A 20,664-nucleotide genomic window follows, 5' to 3' on the forward strand; every position below is an offset into this window, starting at 1 on the left:
GACGCTACGACGCATGCGTGTAAGAAAAAAAATGCGGTTAGAGCTTAAAGATGGAAACGCGAAAACGGCGTTTCAAAATCTTCCCACTCTAAAGGCTTAATAAAAAAAAAGATTGTTTACAGACCCCCGAAACGCCGGTTTCGTATGGATGAGAGGCTGGTTTGGTGAAAAATTTGTGCGTTTAGGCCAGGGTTTGACTTCGTGTGGACGGGGCCTAAAACCACCTCCTCTGTTGAGAGATGGTTTTTCCAGGTTAACAAATATGGCTTCCTTAATCCCTCGCTCAAAACATATTTCTACCTTGACCAGAATATGGACATCGTTGTCCTCAAACAAGTGTCTTTTAGGTGTCAGATGTAGGTGAACAGCTGAGTCCTGTCCTGAGGAGTTGAATGTCCTGTGTTGAGCCATGCGACTGTGTAGCAGTTGATTGGTCTCTCCAATGTACAGGTCTGTGCACTCTTCACTACACTGCATGGCCTAAAGCATGTTTTCGGCCCTGTTTCGGGGGTGTTTTATCTTTGTTCCAGGGTATTGCCGAGTTTAAAGTGCACAGGGATATGGTTTAAAATTCACGTCCAGTTGCCTAAACTGAAGTTTTTTTTTATCTTTTATCTTTTTTTTTTATCTCATCAGTGTTAATAGTCTTCCCTTTCCCAATTTGCCTCTCATCTTACTACATTAAAACTCCTTTGAACAGTCTGGTCCTTGATAATTTCTTCTTTCCTCCCCCTCAACCCATCAGCCTGCTTGGAGGTTTTACATTTATGCAGCTAGTATAGGTTTAACAGGAGATTCTTCATGTTTAAAAGGAACCTAAGATTTTTCACCCATCAGTGGAAAACAACAGCATGTGAGAGTTATTAGAGGATTACAAAGAAATATGGGGGTCTTATGCCCTTCACTAACTGAACTTATCCCTCAGCAATTAAGATCACTCAAAAAAAGGTCATGCTGTGTTTATGTGGCAAGCAATGGTGTTTATAGTCTGATAAGTATGACTTCAGAAAAACATGCCATTTATCTTCTTTTCAAAAATGGGTTTGTTTTGTTTTAAATACCTTTCACCAGCTTTGGTCTTAGTTCCATTATAATAAATTGAAATCAATAAATCTAAATACTTTTTGATGCAGAAATAAATGCACAGATATCCTTCTGGGTCACTAAGTAATAATTTTTTTCTAATGCTGAAAAGATTGTGTTTCTTTTACCCTTTGTTGAAGAAAAGTTTCCCATAATAAAAATGAAAGTGTATTGATAAAGTGTATTGATAGTTGAGCTGGACTAACCTTTGCTCAGGGCAATCTTTATTTTCATAATTCTCTGAAACTATTATTATTGAATATTTTTACAAATTTTTTTTTTTACCACTTTCTTCTTTATCCTTACATTTTGTGAGAACGATGTTACATATAAATACCAACATCAAATAATTTATTGTACAGTAGAGGTATTCCAGCAGTCAGAGAAAGACAAGCGGCCTGGATACAAAACTATACCATTATAGAGCCCATACAGAAACACAAGAGACAAACAACAATGCAAGTTCTTCACTGTAGCTAACATAATGACTGATCTATAAAACATTTACAAACATTTGATGAAAGCATTCACTTACCCTGCAATGTTGGGTTCTTCCCTGAGTCTACAGGGTGAGGATGGTTCAGAAGCTCCCTTCCTTTCATTGGTTCCAAAAGTGGACTTTTTAGTCAGTGTGTGAGAGGCTTCCACTATAGAGGCACAGTTTGTGTTTAAAAGAAAATTGTCAATCATGACACCAAGGAGTGGAATTTTTACACTCATAAAAGCATATTGATGACAATATACAAAAATGTTCCCATCCAATAATAAATGAGCTTAACAATTTATTTAACGTTATGTGTTGACATTTATTTAAATTTATATTGCACCAATTTAACTGAAAAAACTGTTATCTTATTACCATAATATATATATTTTCATTGAAAAAATAGACTAAAAGGAAAAGTTAGTGTGTTGATGTAGTTGATTAATTTTCTTTGAGCATAAAAAAATTTCCCAATTTAAATTTTAAATTGAGCTTTAAAGCATTATTTTATATGTAGAATTAAATATGAAGCTAAGGCGGAAATTCAACTGAAGAAACTCTGATTACTTCCATTCAATCTGAGGCTAATCCGCCTCCGATGCAGCCAACCCGCTTCAAGCCACTTTCCTCGATGCCCAATCATCTTCCAGCACTCTACTTAAAGCCACTCCAAATCATCTCTAGGCCTGCTCTTCAACAAGCGCAAGATCCATCGCTCCTATGTCGGACTTTGATTCAGACAACCCACCTCCATCCCCTTCTCCACCATTGTAGTAAGCTCATCCGACTCCTCCTCGATGCTCCTTCAACCTCACCTCCAGTGTGTACTCCCTCCAGACTTTCATGGAGTTCCCTGTCACTTTAAACGGTCCGGCAGAAGACCGCCACGTTGAGCCTGGTTCTGCCAGAGATTTCTTCCCAAAGGGGAGTTTTTTCTCTCCACAGTCGCTTCATGCTTGCTCTTCATGGACAGTTTATGCAAACTTTGTTCATTCAGTGACATCTAACTCAAGCATCACCCTGTATACCAGCCTCTATGGATTAACCAAACTTCATCTATCTAAACTCCACCACCAGTTTCAGGGGGGGGGGAAATATCCTTATTCTCATACATCAGTTTATCTGCATTAAAGTATAAATCAGCGTTTATGTTTCCTGCCGAGGCCTGAGCGCCAAAGTTCAAACTATCGTATCAATAAACTCTTCTAATTGCATCTTTCTCTCTCTGTGAGTTGTTCAGATTGAATTGAAGGTGTATAATTTTCTTTAAATCTGTCTGTATGAATGCACTGAATAAAATAAAAATGTACTGCTTGTTTGTCATAAATGCAGCTTGAGATGATAACGTTTGTTTCAAGATGGTTCTACATAGAGGCTCATTTTACATTAGCCATCAGACTTCGCAATTCCGAATATAAATGTGCTAAATGGCAACAGTGGAATTTAGAAAAAGTTCTATTTTCGCATCACATGGGTCACATGATCTGAAACTGGACTTAAGGATCTTGTAGAGCCGAGCCTACACTGTACAATATTTTGCCCTTTTCAGGCGGATTCTTAAATCGTGTGAGAATTTTTCAGATCGGGCTGAGCTTCAGCCTTTTCGTGCGTCCTGTAGTATACAGGTGGTAACGAGGGGCAATTAGCCTCTCACAACCACCTCCAGATCAGAAATCGTAATGTTGGGAGAAAAATGTTTGAAATGCAGTCGGCCCTCATAAGGTGTTTGTGGGCAAATCCTGCTGTTGAACCCATTCTATGAGCATCTAAGAGCCCATTTACTGGACCCTTGGGAGACTGCAATACTGTGCAAACAAAGGTGTTGTTCTTCTTCCAGATTGACAAGTCCAGCATGTGGCTTTTGGACAAGCAGCATTAACAGTTCAATCAAACGCTTAAAAATTAATGCAACAGTTTTTGGCATTTACTTAGTCATATTTAGTTACTTTAACATTTTTTTTTTTCATTTTTGCAGGGTAGGACTTATAACGATTGTGTTAAAGTAACTAAATATGCTTAAGTAAATGCCAAAAGTGGATGTATTATTTTTTTCAGTGCATCAGAGCATTGGGCCATACAGTGTAAGAACATGCAAACCCTGCGCTTTCGTCTTACAGTTTGAGCTGTAGCTCAGTAGAAAAGTTGAAAGTATTATACAGTGTATACCCGGTTTCAGAAGACAGAGTAGAAGAGTGGAAGTTGTTTGTGGATGATGGTGTGGCGTATTTGGATTGATAAGGAGATAATTTTTCACATTTAGTGTGCTTTAATGAGTGTTAGAGCTTTAGCTGCAATCCAGATATACATATAATACATAATTATGAACAGAAGTTTTCACTTGCATTTCTAATTGTATTACCTATGTAATATTAGTTTTGTATTGCAAACATTTAACAGAATTCCAACAGTTTTCCGCAAATTTGTGTTCGAAACACGACTACCATTGAATTGGATAGTCCAAGGAATTAGAGCTGGTAAAGACTCACCTTTGGTCAGTGGTATAGACTTGCGTCTAATGGAAGCCCTGATGATATCGGAGCCATGGATGCACTCCTGATGCCGAAGCTGCTTAGACTCATAGAACCATTCTCCAGTCAGACATTTCAGCTGGCTTTTATCAGCAACAGTCCTCTGTAGGTTCCTGAGTACAGACACGTTCAACTTAATCCATTCATAAATATCCCTCCATTCATCCAATCTGTAACTAGCACGTTCTGGAAAAAAATGAGATTTTCTGAAAACTTTAAAGAAATTTAGTATAGAAGCTGTATACCTCTGTTTAATCATGTTAGCAATTGCAATTAAACAAACTTTTTTTGTTACTTTTTTGTTCCTTTTAACAAAGCTCAAACTCAGATTTAGATCCTCAACTCTAAATCCTAAAGTGGGACACTAAGGTTTTGGTTTCATAAAAGCTGCTTTGAGGTTAATCAACTCTGAATCGGTCCCCTGAGAGTTGAGTTCATGCCATACAATTAAAGAAAAGCCATTATCGGTGCACCAATTTGAAAAGTACCATGTCAACTGGCAACAGGAAGTGCCTATTTCAAACCACTGGAATTAGAGATTTTGATGAAGAAATAATTAAAAAAAAGTAGAATGTGTTTAAAAGACAGAGCAACAGCATTACAGCTACAAAGGAGAGGAAGAAGGTGAAGGAGAAGATTGCTGCTCGAGTTTATGCATAGATTTATATGAAGTTCAGGCCAATATAGCATTTATTAATAGTGCTCTCTCTGTTGTTTCATTTGGAGATCACTAAAATAAGATTCTTCCTGATCAAAATCACATTCCTAGATGGAAGTGAGATAATAGATTTTCTAAATTACATTTTTGCAGCAGAAACTGAATTTCAGAGAGGAAAAAATGCAAAATTGCACTGGTACAAATCTTATTTTATATACCTAGAAATGTTTACGCATTTTAAGTGTCCGTGTTGACATTTATCAGCTTGACTGAATCTTTATATATAGGTTCTCAAATACATTTTCTTCATAGTCAAAACAATACATATTATGACCACCCGTAACTATAGGAGTGTGGAGATCTGAATTTCATTTCTAGATATCCAGAATGTTTCTTTTAGACACGCAGAAAGTCATTTTGTCTAAAAACTTCATTAAGACAAGGAAAAAATTTATTTGCGAATATCTAAAACCCAAACTAAAGAATATCTAAACTGCCTGCCGTAGCCTGTTCTAATCACAATAACATTTTGGGTATAACTAGTTTACTGGTTTAATGGTAGTGAATCAATTAATTATATTTAAGATTAAATTATATTTAAGATTAAAACTCACGGGAGAGAAGCGCATCCGTTAGCAGGTGAAGATGAAGTATAAATATGCAGTTCTAATAGGAAGGACCTGTGCATCATTTCATAGGGTTCCTCCTCTTTTTATTTCTTCCTCCATTACACAGTAAATATGAGGCTGTCGGACTGTGCATTAATTTTTTATAATGCTGTTATCACACATCAATCTGTTCTCACTGATATCAATTACTTATAAATCCCTGTTAAAGAAGTCAATGCTGTAAATGCGAGGACGGATGAGGTTGTGGATGTATGTTATGGATTGTGAGGTGAAACAGTAGCATTCATAAAGATACCTGAATACAGAAACGCGGTGTGGGAACTCTCTCCCTATGAAAATGTTATTCTCTGTGAAGCCTGAAAATTTTTCCATTTTTTTCATTTTAAGCAACTGGACGAGAAGTTATCTCTGTGGATTATTGCCACTCGTTGTTCAATAGGATCCTTGTCAAAAGGACATGCTATGTTTTTGTTTTTAATACTTAATGTGTGCAACAGACCTAGTGAATGATTTCCTTTTTTTTGTTCACACAAATCTGTGACAGAACTCTGCTGATAAAATCAGGAAATTAAACAATGTGATTTGCTTTGACGAAAGTGGAAACAGAGGACTGAGTTTATTTAGGAGACCCTGCTGCTGCCAAGGGTAGCTCTGAGGAAAACGTTACTACGGTAACAGAAACAGGTTGAATAAACTCTCTTATTTAAACGGAAAACTCAGAGTTTCTCTGATTTCAGGTTTAGAAAACTTTGAGCTTTCAATAAACCTGTTTTGTGAAACAGACCCCTGGTGTTTTATGATTGTGTTGCTGTTATAGAAGAAACCATTGGTTAGTAACCGATCTAACCAATGGTGATCTGACCAGTGATGACATGTTTAGCCGCATGTCGTCATTCAACCGCTGGTTGTCTAGGTGGTGTCCTGAAAACAACGTGGGCTACATTAATAATTGGCAATCCTTTTGGGGAAAGCCTGGTCTGATTCGGAGAGACGGCATCCATCCCACTTTGGATGGTGCAGCTCTTCTTTCTAGGAATCTGGCCACATTTATTAGTCCTCCAAAACCCTGACCACCCAGGGTGCAGACCAGGAAGCAGAGTTGTAGTTTAACACACATCTCTGCAGCTTCTCTACTGTTACCCACTCTTTACTCCATCCAGACAGTGTCTTGCCCACGACCAAAATCTAATAAATTAGCAAAGATTCCCAAAGGAGTAAATCATGATAATCTAATTAAAATCAAAATAACTCCAATTGGGGAAAAAGTTAAAACAATTAAATGCGGTCTGTTTAACATAAGATCGCTTTCCTCTAAAAGTCTACTAGTTAATGACTTGATTTGTGATAATCACATTGACTTGTTTTGCCTTACAGAAACCTGGCTGCAGCAAGAGGATTATGTGAGCATAAATGAGGCAACTCCTTCAAGCTATTTAAATTTTCACATCCCCAGAAGTTCTGGGCGAGGAGGAGGAGTAGCAACAATCTTCCAGTCTGACTTACTGATTACTCCCAAAACAATTAATACCTACAACTCTTTTGAACATTTAACCCTTAATTTCCCTGATCCAAATTTCAAGGCAAGAAAACCTCTTCTTTTTGTAACTTTGTATCGTCCACCAGGTCCTTACTCTGAATTTTTAGATGAGTTTTCAGAGTTCCTTTCTGATTTGGTATTAAATACTGACAGGGTCATCATAGTGGGAGATTTTAACATCCATGCTGACATTGAAGGCGATAGCTTAAGAGCAGCCTTTAATGCTATCTTAGACACTATTGGCTTTGTTCAAAATGTGAATAGTCCCACGCATTCTCATCTTCATACTTTGGATCTTGTGCTGACATATGGCATAGAATGTGAAGAAATAACAGTATTTCCTCACAACCCTGTCCTCTCTGACCACTTTCTAATAACCTTCAGGATTACTTTAACAGAGTTCTCCTCCCCCAAAAGAAGGTTCAATTTTAGTAGATCTTTATCAGATAGTGCAGTTATAAATTTTAAAGAATCTGCTTCACTTTCTCTCTCCTCTGTGTCACTGAGCAGTGCTGCAGAGTGCAAAATCTTAGCTTATTCCCCTTCACAGGTTGATGATTTTGTTGATGGGGTTGCTAGTTCTCTGCGTATTGCCTTAGACAACGCAGCTCCTTTGAAAATGAAAACCGTTAAAAATAGAAAGCTTGCTCCTTGGTTTAATGCAGAGCTGCATACTTTGAAGCAAAATGCTAGGAAACTGGAGAGAAAATATCGCTCCACAGGCCTGCGGGAGTCCTTCCTAGTCTGGAAAAATGGTTTACTGCTGTATAAGAGGACCCTTTGTAAAGCAAGAGCAGCATACTTCTCCTCATTAATAGAGGAGAATAAGAATAATCCTAGATTTCTTTTTAATACAGTTGCCAAACTCACCCAGAGCCATAGCTCTGTTGAACCGTCCATTCCACCTGCTCTTAGCAGCAATGATTTTATGGGATTCTTTATAAATAAGATTGATCTTATTAAAAATAAGATCATAAGCACTCCTCTATCCGCGATTGTACCTGAGGTAGTCATGGAATCTGAACCGGGTTTAGACTGCTTTGATCCAGTTGACCTCACTGAATTAGCAAAATTATTGTCTTCATCTAAGCCTTCAACTTGTATGTTAGATCCAGTTCCAACCAGGTTATTTAAGGAGGTATTCCCTTTGATCTCCTCCTCCATTTTAGATGTGATTAATCTATCTCTGTTACAGGGATATGTACCTAAAGCTTTTAAGGTTGCTGTAATTAAACCTCTGCTTAAGAAACCGTCTCTTGACCCAGATGACTTGGTCAATTATAGACCTATATCCAATCTTCCTTTCTTATCCAAAATTCTTGAGAAAATAGTTGCCAAACAAGTTTGCGATCACTTACACCATAATGAACTTTTTGAAGAGTTTCAGTCTGGCTTTAGAGCTCATCATTGCACTGAAACAGCTCTGGTGAAAGTCACTAATGATATTCTCATGGCCTCAGATAATGGACTTGTATCTGTGCTCGTCCTGTTGGATCTTAGTGCTGCATTTGATACAGTTGACCATAATATTCTTTTAGAAAGACTTGAATATTTTGTTGGAATTAAAGGAACAGCACTAGACTGGTTTAAATCTTATCTATCTGATCGAATTCAGTTTGTTCATGTTAATGATAGATCTTCAACACGCTCAAAGGTTACCTGTGGAGTACCACAGGGATCAGTGCTAGGACCAATTCTCTTTACTTTATACATGCTCCCAATTGGTAGAATTATTAGACAGCATGGGATTAATTTCCACTGTTATGCTGATGATACCCAGCTATATCTGTCTATAAATCCAGATGAAGCTAACCCATTACATAGATTACAGGCATGTCTTGAAGACATAAAAACCTGGATGACTCTTAACTTTCTGCTTCTGAATGCAGACAAAACAGAAGTTATAGTCTTTGGACCAGAGTCTCTGAAAAAGAAACTGATTAGCCAGTCACTTCATTTGGATGGGATTAAACTGATTTCAGATAATAAAGTAAAAAATCTTGGTGTTATTTTTGATCAGGACCTGTCATTTAAATCCCATATCAAAGAGGTTTCTAGAATTTCCTTCTTTAATCTGAGGAACATTGCAAAAATTAGAAATATCCTGTCCAGGGGTGATGCTGAGAAACTAGTCCATGCATTTGTTACTTCAAGGCTGGACTATTGTAATTCTTTACTATCAGGAAGTCCACAAACTGTAGTTAAAAGCCTTCAGCTGATCCAAAATGCTGCAGCCAGAGTTCTAATGAAAATTAAAAAGAGAGATCATATCTCGCCTATCCTGGCTTCTCTTCATTGGCTTCCTGTTAAATCAAGAATAGAATTTAAAATCCTCCTTCTCACATATAAAGCCTTAAATGGCCAAGCTCCATCTTATATCAGAGATCTGATTGTTCCTTATGTTCCTAACAGAGCACTTCGCTCTCAATCTGCAGGTTTACTAGTGGTTCCTAGAATTTCTAAAAGTAGAATGGGAGGCAGATCTTTTAGTTATCAGGCTCCTCTCCTGTGGAACCAACTACCAGTTTTAGTCCGTGAGGCAGACACCCTGTCTACTTTTAAGGCTAGGCTTAAAACTTTCCTTTTTGATAAAGCTTATAGTTAGGGTGGCTCAGGTTATCCTGAGCTATCTCTATAGTTATGCTGCTATAGGCTTAGACTTTTGGAGGACATAGGGACCCCCATTTCATCATTCTGCTTCATTCTCTCTCTGTTCTCCTATTCTGCAGAATCTGTTAGTTCAATCTCTAACCTTCTGCTCTCTCTGCTTTTCCTCAGAGTAGCTTTGCCTCGTCTGTTCCTGTTTGGCTGTGACTCCATCCTGGAAAGAAACATCAGCTGTGCTGCTTCTATCAACACCCTTGTTTATAGATGTTGGAGATCGGCCTATTTTCCAGTGTGGTCCTGTTTCTCTGACCGTGACTGAGTGGATGTGCTCTCTTCGTCCTCTGGCATGGGAGCTGCCTTGGAGCTCGTCTGCCTGTCTGTGTGTTTCCTGGACGGGGCCGCCTTTTACAGCTGCTTTTTGTATATCTGCTTCTGTCTCCTTGAACCCCAGTCGGCCTCGGCAGATGGCCGCTCACACTGAGCCTGGTTCTGCTGGAGGTTTCTTCCTGTTAAAAGGGAGTTTTTCCTCTCCACTGTCGCTACAAGCATGCTTAGTGTGGGGGATTGTATTTGAGTCAATGAGTCAATGCAATCAACTGGTTTTCCTTAGATAGAAAACTTTGTATCAATTTGACTGTATGATCTGGTTGAACTGTAAAGTGCCTTGAGATGACATGTGTTGTGAATTTGGCGCTATATAAATAAACTGAATTGAATTGAATTGAATAACCAATGGTTACTCTTAAATACTGGATTATTAAACATAGCTAAAAACTGTTATAAAAGGCTTGCTCACATGCTTGTGCATGAGCACTCTTGACTTTTTCCAATTAAAACTTCTTACTTCACTCTTTATTCTAACGCAGAATGTCACAACAGAGGAGATAGATAAACTGGGTTCAAACATATAACATTATAATAAGTAGTGTTGCACTGATACCAATACCAGTATCGGGCAGGGCCCCCTTCCAGTACTTAAATGGTGGTATCGGTATCGGTGAGTACCAACAAATAGGGCACCAATACCATTTTGAGAGCCTAAAGTTTATTGAACTATTGTCACCCGTTCCAGGTAGACAATAAAAAGTTCTACTGGATTCACTTTGTTTTAGTCTTTTTCCTGCTTCACAAAGGTAGGCAGCAGCTTGACAAAGCCATGATGGCAGTTATTTTACATCCAAGTAGTATGCACTTCTTCATGTATACACATACATCAATTTCAAACAAATGGTATTGGTATGGTATCTGTATCGGCTGATACTGCGCAGCCAGGTATCTGTATCTGGGCCTAAAATTGGCATTGGCGCAACACTAATTATAAGCTTAGCTTTTGTTTTCTTTTATGTTTATGTTGCTTGATGTTAATTTTTCATTTTTTTTTCTGTGAAGATAAAAAGCTCCCTTACTGTACCTCCCTAAGCCCAATGGCCAGCATAACCAAAAGGATGGACTGATTTGGGCTGGTAAAAAACCAAAAACAAAACAGACATGGTAGATGGCTTACTCTATGGGGCTGCTGAAGCCATGACCAAAATCAAACAAATCAAAATGGAATCTTAACCTAAATGAAAGAAAATAACGACATTAGCACAGCCAGCCCAAAAGGCCAAAACCAAAAGCGATTTACTTCCTCAGCTGCATGCACCTCGTAGCCAGGGCTAACATTAGCCCATCTGCAACAGCAAAATGTTCATTTGATTTGTGTTTATCTGACTGTGTTAATTATGTTAGGATAATTGTTATTGATGATGTGTGAGTTTATTACACCATGGGATCTGCTGCCTGTTGAGTGTCAGAACTGATGTTTTTCACAATAGTTTATCTGATTAAGACAGTTCCTCTATCCCAGAGGTCTTCAACAGGGGGTCCGCGACCCCTAGGGGGTCCACGGAGGTACTGCATGGGGGTCGTGAAAGTTTTGGTTGATTAAACTTTTTTTTTATATTCCCTCTTGCAATTTTTCCCACTAATTGAAATGTCTTTAAATCCACATGAACATGAATTCAACAGACTGTAATAAACAGATAAATGGAGGCAGAAGATGTCTTTCAGTCTTCAATGCACACATTCAGCGACACACAGGAGCTCTTTCAAGCTGGACACCGTTTCATTCACAACACCTGTCCCATTAACCAGGAATCAGAAATACTTTAATAATCCCAGGGAGGGATTACTTTAGTTACATTAATCCATCTGTAATAGAGTGACTATAGGACCAGTTTGATAGAACACTATTTCATACCATATATGTAATTAGGGGGTCCCCGCTCCATCTCGCCATCAGTTTGGGGTCCTTGGCCTGGAAAACGTTGAAAACCCCTGCTCTATCCTGATATACAGTTATAATCTTCATTCTTTACGTGGCAAATATTTGAGAATGGCATGAGAGCGTTGTCCTTCAACTAAGAACAAAGGGTAATATTTTGATAAGGCTGGAGCCATGGATGTCTACTCATCTGCTAACGTGTATGATGTAAAATATGATGATGTCGCAGACTGGAGATGTATAAAATGCCTTTTTAACTGTTAATCGGGGCCACTTCCTGAGAGGCGAGCCCGGAGGTGAGTCCATACTTTCCTGTGTTCTTCTCAAGAACATATTTGGCGAGTACACGAGTCTGCACTCACAGTCTTGTGAATTGAGAAACAGCCACTATCAATGGTACGAGCGGGGCTGCTGCTCTTGAAATACCGACTATGTAAGTTGGGAAAATATGTGCCATCATTTGCCAGGTCATGTGACCTGAAGGAACGTATGGCTTTACGGCCACAGGGTCTTATGTAGTCATGGAGCTAAGGCTTTTGTTCTACTACTTTTCCGCCTTCTCGACTACTGGTCGTGCCTAAGGCAAAGAAAAAGTTTAACTCTTCTGAGGAGGCTAAAAAGAGTAAATGTAAAAGGGATAGAGGAAAAACAAGAGTCGATCATGGAAAAGAATTTGCTGGCGCAGGCTGAAAGAAGGAGCCGGATATAAAAGTTATTCTATTTTCTCAACTGTATTATAGACTGGTAAGTTAACATTTTGCTCCGGGCAGTTATAGGTCTAGTGCCCCTAGTGCTCAAAAGTTACATGGTGTGCCTTTAAGCTTATTATCATGATCATGTACCTATGAGTTTTGTCAGGTTTATTAAAAAACTGAAGTAAACAAAAAGACTATTAAAACTCACTGTATTCGTTTCTCCTCAGCCTTTTTCAGCTCAGCATCTCTTTTCAGCACAGCCATAATCTTCTCAGACTCTTCCTGTGTCAAAAAACTCAAGTCGATCATGTTGACACTTGGTGGACTCTCCCGGATTGCTCCTCTTTAATTTGACTTTAGCAACTCCCGAGACTGGATCTTTAACACAGAGGGAAATGTATGTCAATGAAACATGCTTACATATTTTTTCCTCATCTTAGAATAGGGTCTCCTACCAACTGAACATTTTGGTATAACCATAAAAAATACTGAAAACCATCCATATTCTAGTTATATTAAACAAAACACATATTTTAAACACATGTTTTAAACACATAGCCAACACGGACAAAAATTAAGGGAAATTAAAGAACGTAGGAGATAACTATACTCTTTTATCATTACCATGACCATATTTAGACCTACATACCATGTCTAAATACCTACTTTTTTCTACCATATTTAGCTGATCCAAAACCCTGATTCCCTGATTTCACCAGAACTAAGAAAGTAGATCACATCAGCCCAGTTCTGATGTTCTTCCATTGGCTCTCTCTAGCTCAATGAATAGACTTTGTAATCCTTCTGTTAGACTAGAAATCGGTGAATGGATCAGCATCTCAATACATAACAGATTTGTTTTTAGTGTATCAACCTTTTCTAGAAGCAGCATTTAGTTTCTATTCTCTCCTGATCTGGAACAAATTCCCAGAAGACTGTAAGGTTATCCTGAGCTATCTCTATAGTTATGCTGCTATAGGCTAAGACTGCTGGAGGACATAGGGACCCGTTTAATCATTCTGCTTCATTCTTTCTTTATTTTCCCTTTACACAGTCTTTGTTAGTTCAGTCTCTAATGTTATGCTCTCTCTTTTTTTCTCGTCTCTCACCAGGCTCAGTGTGAGCAGCCATCTGCTGAGGCTGACGGGGTGTATATATATGCATATACACACACTCATCAGCTACTTTATTAGGTACACCTGTCCAATTGCTCGTTAACACTTAATTTCTAAGCAGTCAATCACATGGCGGCAACTCAGTGCATTTAGGCATGTAGACATGGTCAAGACAATCTCCTGCAGTTCAAACCGAGCATCAGTATGGGGAAGAAAGGTGATTTGAGTGACTTTGAACGTGGCATGATTGTTGGTGCCAGAAGGGCTGGTCTTAGTATTTCAGAAACTGCTGATCTACTGGGATTTTCACGCACAACCATCTCTAGGGTTTACAGAGAATGGTCCGAAAAAGAAAAAACATCCAGTGAGCGGCAGTTCTGTGGGCGGAAATGCCTTGTTGATGCCAGAGGTCAGAGGAGAATGGCCAGACTGGTTGGAGCTGATAGAAGGGCAACAGTGACTCAAATAACCACCCGTTACAACCAAGGTGGGCAGAAGAGCATCTCTGAACGCACAGTACGTCGAACTTTGAGGCAGATGGGCTACAGCAGTAGAAGACCACACCGGGTGCCACTCCTTTCAGCTAAGAACAGGAAACTGAGGCTATAATTTGCACAAGCTCATCGAAATTGGACAATAGAAGATTGGAAAAACGTTGCCTGGTCTGATGAGTCTCAATTTCTGCTGCAACATTCGGATGGTAGGGTCAGAATTTGGCGTCTACAACATGAAAGCATGGATCCATCCTGCCTTGCATCAACGGTTCAGGCTGGTGGTGGTGGTGTCATGGTGTGGGGAATATTTTCTTGGCATTCTTTGGGCCCCTTGGTACCAATTGAGCATCGTTGCAACGCCACAGCCTACCTGAGTATTGTTGCTGACCATGTCCATCCCTTTATGACCACAATGTACCCAACTTCTGATGGCTACTTTCAGCAGGATAATGCGCCATGTCATAAAGCTGGAATCATCTCAGACTGGTTTCTTGAACATGACAATGAGTTCACTGTACTCAAATGGGATGTGGTGGAATGGGAGATTCGCATCATGGATGTGCAGCCGACAAATCTGCGGCAACTGTGTGATGCCATCATGTCGATATGGACCAAACTCCCTGAGGAATGCTTCCAGCACCTTGTTGAATTTATGCCACGAAGAATTGAGGCAGTTCTGAAGGCAAAAGGGGGTCCAACCCGTTACTAGCATGGGGTACCTAATAAAGTGGCCGGTGAGTGTATATATATATATATATATATATATATATATATATATATATATATATATATATATATATATATATATATATATATATATATATATATATACATATTTATTTAGTACAAATATTGCAGTGGCGGCTGGTGGAGTTCTCTCCAGGGGGGGCTATAAATTCTATAAATTCAAAATAGATGTATATCAAAAAACAATCAAACGTATACTAAATTATCACACCAGCAAATATATATGAATGTTTACAACAAAAAACATTATAAAAACACTTTATAAACATGCATAATTTTATGTAAAGATTTTCTTTTGTACATAAATCTTACCCTCCTGAGGCTTTGTAAAGGTAAAGCTGTGTTTTGCATGATCCAATATGGTGTCAAATAATAATGTAATGGCGAGAAGCTCTTAATCAGCTTCATATTTTTCTAATATATAAAAACTATTTATTTTCTAAGAATGTGTTTATTTAAGAGCAACTATGCAAATCAACAGACACATAGAAAAAGTAGACGATATTCTATTAATCCCAGACTGTTCATTCTTCTTTGCCTTTTATAAAAAGTGCTGTAAATCAGTCCCACCTGTTCTTACCCATGCTGGATCAGATCCTGACGTTTGAAAAAGGACTTCTCACCATAATCTCTACCTCACTGCCTGACTGACTACTAGCTACATCACCTATATCACTATAGCAGGGACCAACATTCCAGGAGCCCCAAAGCCATTCATTATTGCAATGCTGATTGACCAAATACTAATTAATGTTCCTTAGCAACACTATGCAATTGGTTATTTCGCTACACTTTCGCTACACTTCAGGAGATGATATGTTCTGTTGGTGGAAATGCACTATTGAATTAGAGCCAATTGATAGAACTCTTTATTTAATAATTCATATTACATGTAGCCACAAACTGTTTAGTAAAACTGACAATGATAATACTTTTAAAATCTATATATATTATGACTTTTCCCCTCCACATCTAGGGAGGGCAGTGCTTGAGCGCCCCCTATGTGCCAGCCGCCACTGAAATGTTGATTTTTATAAAGGGATTGTAGGGGACCAGCCAGGGACCCATCAAGGAAAGTGGGGAACTTTTGATTGGCTACTACTGTACATCACAACCCAATCTGTCTCCTTTGGTCTTTAATTCTCTTCTCTGTATTTCTTTACTCTATTGGGCTCCTAATTATAGTAGTCGTACATATTTAAAGTCTATTCATTGTCTAAAGTAGCATTGCTATCCATTGTTCACTGCTGTAAAGCTTAGCGGACTACTTGACCTTATGTTTTTTCTTTGGTTTTATATAGGAAAGTACAATCTTATCCCAAAAACAACCTAAAAGGCCAAAATATTTCAAACACAAGAATGTTTTGATACAATAACCAAGCATTGATAAAAGTGGGGCTGTAACCTCCAATATGCTCTTTTAAGCCATGCGCTGCTTGTCTGAGCTCAAAAACACTGCAGCAGCAACACGTTACAGCCCAGAGGAAATGTGAAGGGCGTAACATGGCTATCAGACCTAAAGGGCCGCAGGGCAAAGAGAAGAGGAAGGGGAGTCAGGTGCTCAAATAATCTCTGTGGCAGGGATGTGGCGTCAGTCACTCTCGCTTTGTCATTGACCTTTGATCTTCCACAACCTCAAACGGCAGATGCAGGACTGAATTTTAACGCAGAGGAAAGACTACTCTTTCTTTAAGCAAATTTATTTTAGTGCAACAAAACATCCTGCAGGATCCACAGCAGCTCCTTTAATCAGCTAGCTGCAGGCAGATGCTATGTGAGAGCGCTAACTGCCATGCAGCAGCGCCGCTCATTAAAAACAGTAAACCGTCCGATCGATGCTTTCACATGTTGCCACTGAAGTCTCCAACAACACAGACAGAAGTCGGCATTCTCTTTTCTAAAATAAAAAGTTGCTAGAGGGGTCTGAAAGCTCTCTAAATCTAGGGACAAAGTTGCTGGCAACAGTGACTCTCACACTCTCTGCCTTCCCCTGTCCCCAACTTGTTTCTAATCCTGTTAGAAAGGCAGAAAGCACCTGCAGTGGCGCCAGATGCAATACAGTACCATTTTAAATGTCTTGATACAAAAATAGAACACTGGAAAAAATAAACAAGTTTTTAACCGTGCAAAAAAATCTAAATCTAGATAAATAATTTTTTTATTAAAATAAGGGCATTTGTTCTTGAATTGAGGAAGTAAAAGGGACACTTTGCCAATGAAACAAGACAATTTACACCTAAAATAGGAAACATAATTCCATTGTCTTGTTTCAAGTGCATATTATCTCATTATCTTATTTTAAGAGTAAAAAACCTCATTCAAAACTATTTCATTTACCTAACCAAATTAAGGGTAAATCATTTCATTTAAGAAACGTTTACTCATTTCTAGATCATTTTTCCAGTGTGACATCTTTGGGCTTAACAGTGCTTTTCATTGTGTGAATAAATGTTATTTTTATATTAAAGTCTTGCTGTTTGTCTGTCATTTTCTAAGCTTAAATACTGAAGGATAAAAAAAAAGATACAATCTAAAATACACTAAGTTGCTGTTTAATTAACTTTGTGAACTTTGCAATGTATTCTTTAATTGATATTGGTGGGTCAGTGAATGGCTGATATAAATAGGCCCTGCCTTTTCTAGCTCATCAAAAAAAATTGGTTGAAAACATGATGTGGTTTACATCTAAGCGGCGTCTATAACGGGCTGAACAGTAAAAGGTGAAAATCCGTAATTTTTAGATCATTGAAAAGACTTTGAAAAAAGGTTGTTCAACGTCTATTATTGAACTGAAGTGGGGAAAAATTAGGCCGACCAAACACCAATTTTAAACATCCATTTGTAGGTTAAATCCAGACTGTGACGGACTGACCAGATTTTGCCTAAAAACCAACGTCTGGTGTTTGGGGGGGATGTCATGTACTTTTTTCAGCTCAGAAACCAGGTCCCAAATGAAATCTGATTGTTCAATAGCTTTGCCAAGATAAAATAAGTAAAGAGTTCCGATGTTGCAGGGGAAGTTAAAAAAGAAAAGTGCTTTAACATGCTTTTGTTCTGATCATTTTTACAGGGGGCTGGTAGCATGAGGGGATGTTTGGATTACAGGCATCATCATTTTTTTCAAATAATCATTTCCAAAAAAATAACTGAAAAAAAATCTACTGGACTTTGTTTCCAAGTTTAAAGACATTTCTCTTCCAATCTAGGAAGCTTTCTCATTCAAAATGTCAGAAATAGCTTTGAGTTCCAGGTTTTAAACAGTAACCCAACAAAGCCTTGTTTTAGTTTATAAAACATGCAAATAGAAACAGACTAATGGGTTCGCCCCTTTGGAATGGGGGTCGTTTGGCTTCTTTTGTTAGCCTGCAATGCCCCATACCTGTCTATGTCTCTGAAAGGGGGTCGTAAGAGGGAATTGTTGGCCTGGCTGAAAAGGTGAGGTCCTCCACACTGCTGTACAGAGGTTGAGGATGCGATGATATGGGAAAGGAATCAACTCATTTGCTGCATTGTAGGTTTTTGAAAGCCTGAGTCCACCCCCTCCGTTTAAGGTTGTTTTTTATTCGTTTATTCCTTCACAGCCCTTTCAAATTACCTATTTTCTTTATCTTAAATATGAATGTTCTGTTCCTCAAAAGAATGTCCTTTGCCAATTAGGTGTAGATGTACTGCAGAGTCTTGTCCAGAGGAGGGCTCTCCTATGTGTTGGGACATGTGTCTGTTGAGAGGTTATTTGGTTTCTCCAATATAAAGATCAGAGCATTCCTCACTGCATTTAACTTCATACACCACACCGCTCAGATTAGGTCTGGGGGTTTTGTCCTTAGGATGCACTAGCCAACTAACAACAAAGCCTCAAACTCAACGCGGTTCCTGACATGTTGAATTAAAAAAATTTCCTGGATGGGAAGAGAAACGTCTTCAAATTTGGAAACAAATTATCTTTTTTCTTTGGAATGACTATGACCTGGATGACTGAGAATCTTCACCAGCATTTAAGAATGATTATTACTAATTCCAACTAATTCCAAGAACCTTATCTTTTTTTTAATCTTTTCTTAAACTAACTGTAGAACACATAATGTCATAATGTTTTCATGTCTTAACATTTGGCAGTTGTTGTAGATCATTTGCAACATGCCCACTTACTGCACAGGGCGAACATATCATTGCTATTGCAATTTAGCTCCCCTATTGAGGAATCTTTGAAGATGGCCTCAGCAGATGGCCGCTCACACTGAGCCTGGTTCTGCTGGAGGTTTCTTCCTGTTAAAAGGGAGTTTTTCCTCTCCACTGTCGCTACAAGCATGCTTAGTGTGAGGGATTGCTGAAGAGTCAATGAGTCGATGCAATCAACTGGTTTTCCTTATATAAAAAACTTGAATCAACCAGACTGGATGATCTGGTGAACTGTAAAGTGCCTTGAGATGACATGCTGTGAATTGGCGCTATAGAAATAAACTGAATTGAATTCAAGATCGGGCTCTTAGTAGAAAAGCTGTTTGGATGTTATGCACAATGTGATTCATCCTTGTTTGTATTGTGTGCAACCATTATATGAGTTCTTAAAATTCCCTTTACCAAAAACAGGAACAGATTTTTTCAAACGTTGGAGCTGATGCCCCTTAGCTGCAGCACTGCTTTGGTGTTGCATAGCAGCACGGCAGAAAAAGGAATGTTGTATTTCCAGTTGTTCCTGAGTGGAAGCCTAGTTGTGAAATTCTGCAAAATTATTTCCTTGTTTCTTGCAAGAAAAAAGTGGAACATTTGTCTTCTAGATTTTTAGGTTTGTTCATCACACTAACAGCAGGATCTAAAAACAACTTGGAGTCACCACTCCCTGGCAAAGTTCATTCTGAAACTGGTCAGACTTAAAAGAAAAGAAAGTAGAAAAGAATATCTAGAATTGCAGCTGTATGCTGAACGTCAGCTACGCTTTTTCACATTTAATCCCAAAGAGGTTTAGCATTGTGGATTAGAGGGCATGTTGAGATTTTTAGCAAATGCCTTTGTTTAATAACGTATATATGAGGCCAGTTCAGGTAAAATGTTGTAAATAGTAAATATAACTGTTTAGAAAGAAAATTACCACCACAACTTACAGCTTTTACAGCTGTTGACAGATATATCCCACCGTTGAGATAAGTAATTACTTTCATATTAACGTAGTTCTTATAATTTGGTTGAGAACAACACAGAAACTTGACAGATTTCTCCTTCTCTATGTTGTATGATGATATATTTTGTGGGTTGTGGAATGAAACTACTTTTTTTTTGCAAATGTTTTCCACTCATAGCAACTTATATAAGTCAATCTTTTACAACTTTACTGGAATAAATTATCATAAAACAGAAAACAATTAAACTTAAAATAATGCAAGTATAAATTGAGTAAAAAAGAACTTACCTTTCTCAGTATCTCCTTAGCAAGTGAAAAGTAAATCTGCTGTAGGTGGGAGGAGCTACATGAGAGGCACAAGAAGACATGCAGTTTCTAGTGCCGCTGCTCTCTTGATTCTATTCTGTTAATACAATAAATAAAAATTTGAAATTTCAAAGGGCTTCACAAGAATAAAAAAAAAAGTTAAAACGGCTCATTTAGCCAAAACCCTGTTTACATGAATATGTCCATAGGTGTATGTTGAATGTATCAGAATGTGTTTGAGTCAAGGAGAGAAGAAGGAAGGTCTTCAGTTCTGGTCTCCAGTACCACTGTACTCCTTTTTGGGGATTTTCTCCTGCCTTCATGCATGTGACTTAAAAAAACAAGTGATTAACCAGCCTGATCCAAGCGTGCTGGAGCAGACTTAACATGCAAGAC

General features: G+C 38.4%; 2 protein-coding genes across 2 annotated transcripts in view; one reads left to right on the forward strand and one right to left on the reverse strand.

The window, feature by feature from the left end:
* Positions 1 to 1,596: 1,596 nt before the first annotated feature.
* Positions 1,597 to 20,533, reverse strand: LOC119774563 (synaptotagmin-like protein 2). The gene is made up of 4 exons (XM_038272099.1): positions 20,251 to 20,533; positions 12,696 to 12,865; positions 4,054 to 4,208; positions 1,597 to 1,730 (listed from the first exon to the last, which is right to left on the reverse strand). The coding sequence occupies exons 2-4, from the start codon at positions 12,794 to 12,796 to the stop codon at positions 1,615 to 1,617; spliced, it is 372 nt and encodes a 123-aa protein (XP_038128027.1). The 5' UTR covers positions 12,797 to 12,865; positions 20,251 to 20,533; the 3' UTR covers positions 1,597 to 1,614.
* The window catches only part of LOC119774564 (zona pellucida-like domain-containing protein 1), a 52,526-nt gene continuing 48,208 nt past the window's right edge, over positions 16,347 to 20,664 (forward strand). Inside the window, exon 1 of the mRNA XM_038272100.1 lies at positions 16,347 to 16,400. Coding sequence (XP_038128028.1) covers positions 16,347 to 16,400 — 54 coding nt within the window. The remainder of the gene's footprint in view (positions 16,401 to 20,664) is intronic.

Source organism: Cyprinodon tularosa, unplaced genomic scaffold, assembly GCF_016077235.1.
Source record: "Cyprinodon tularosa strain WSP-4 unplaced genomic scaffold, ASM1607723v1 ctg818, whole genome shotgun sequence".
NCBI classification, from domain to species: Eukaryota; Metazoa; Chordata; class Actinopteri; order Cyprinodontiformes; family Cyprinodontidae; genus Cyprinodon; species Cyprinodon tularosa.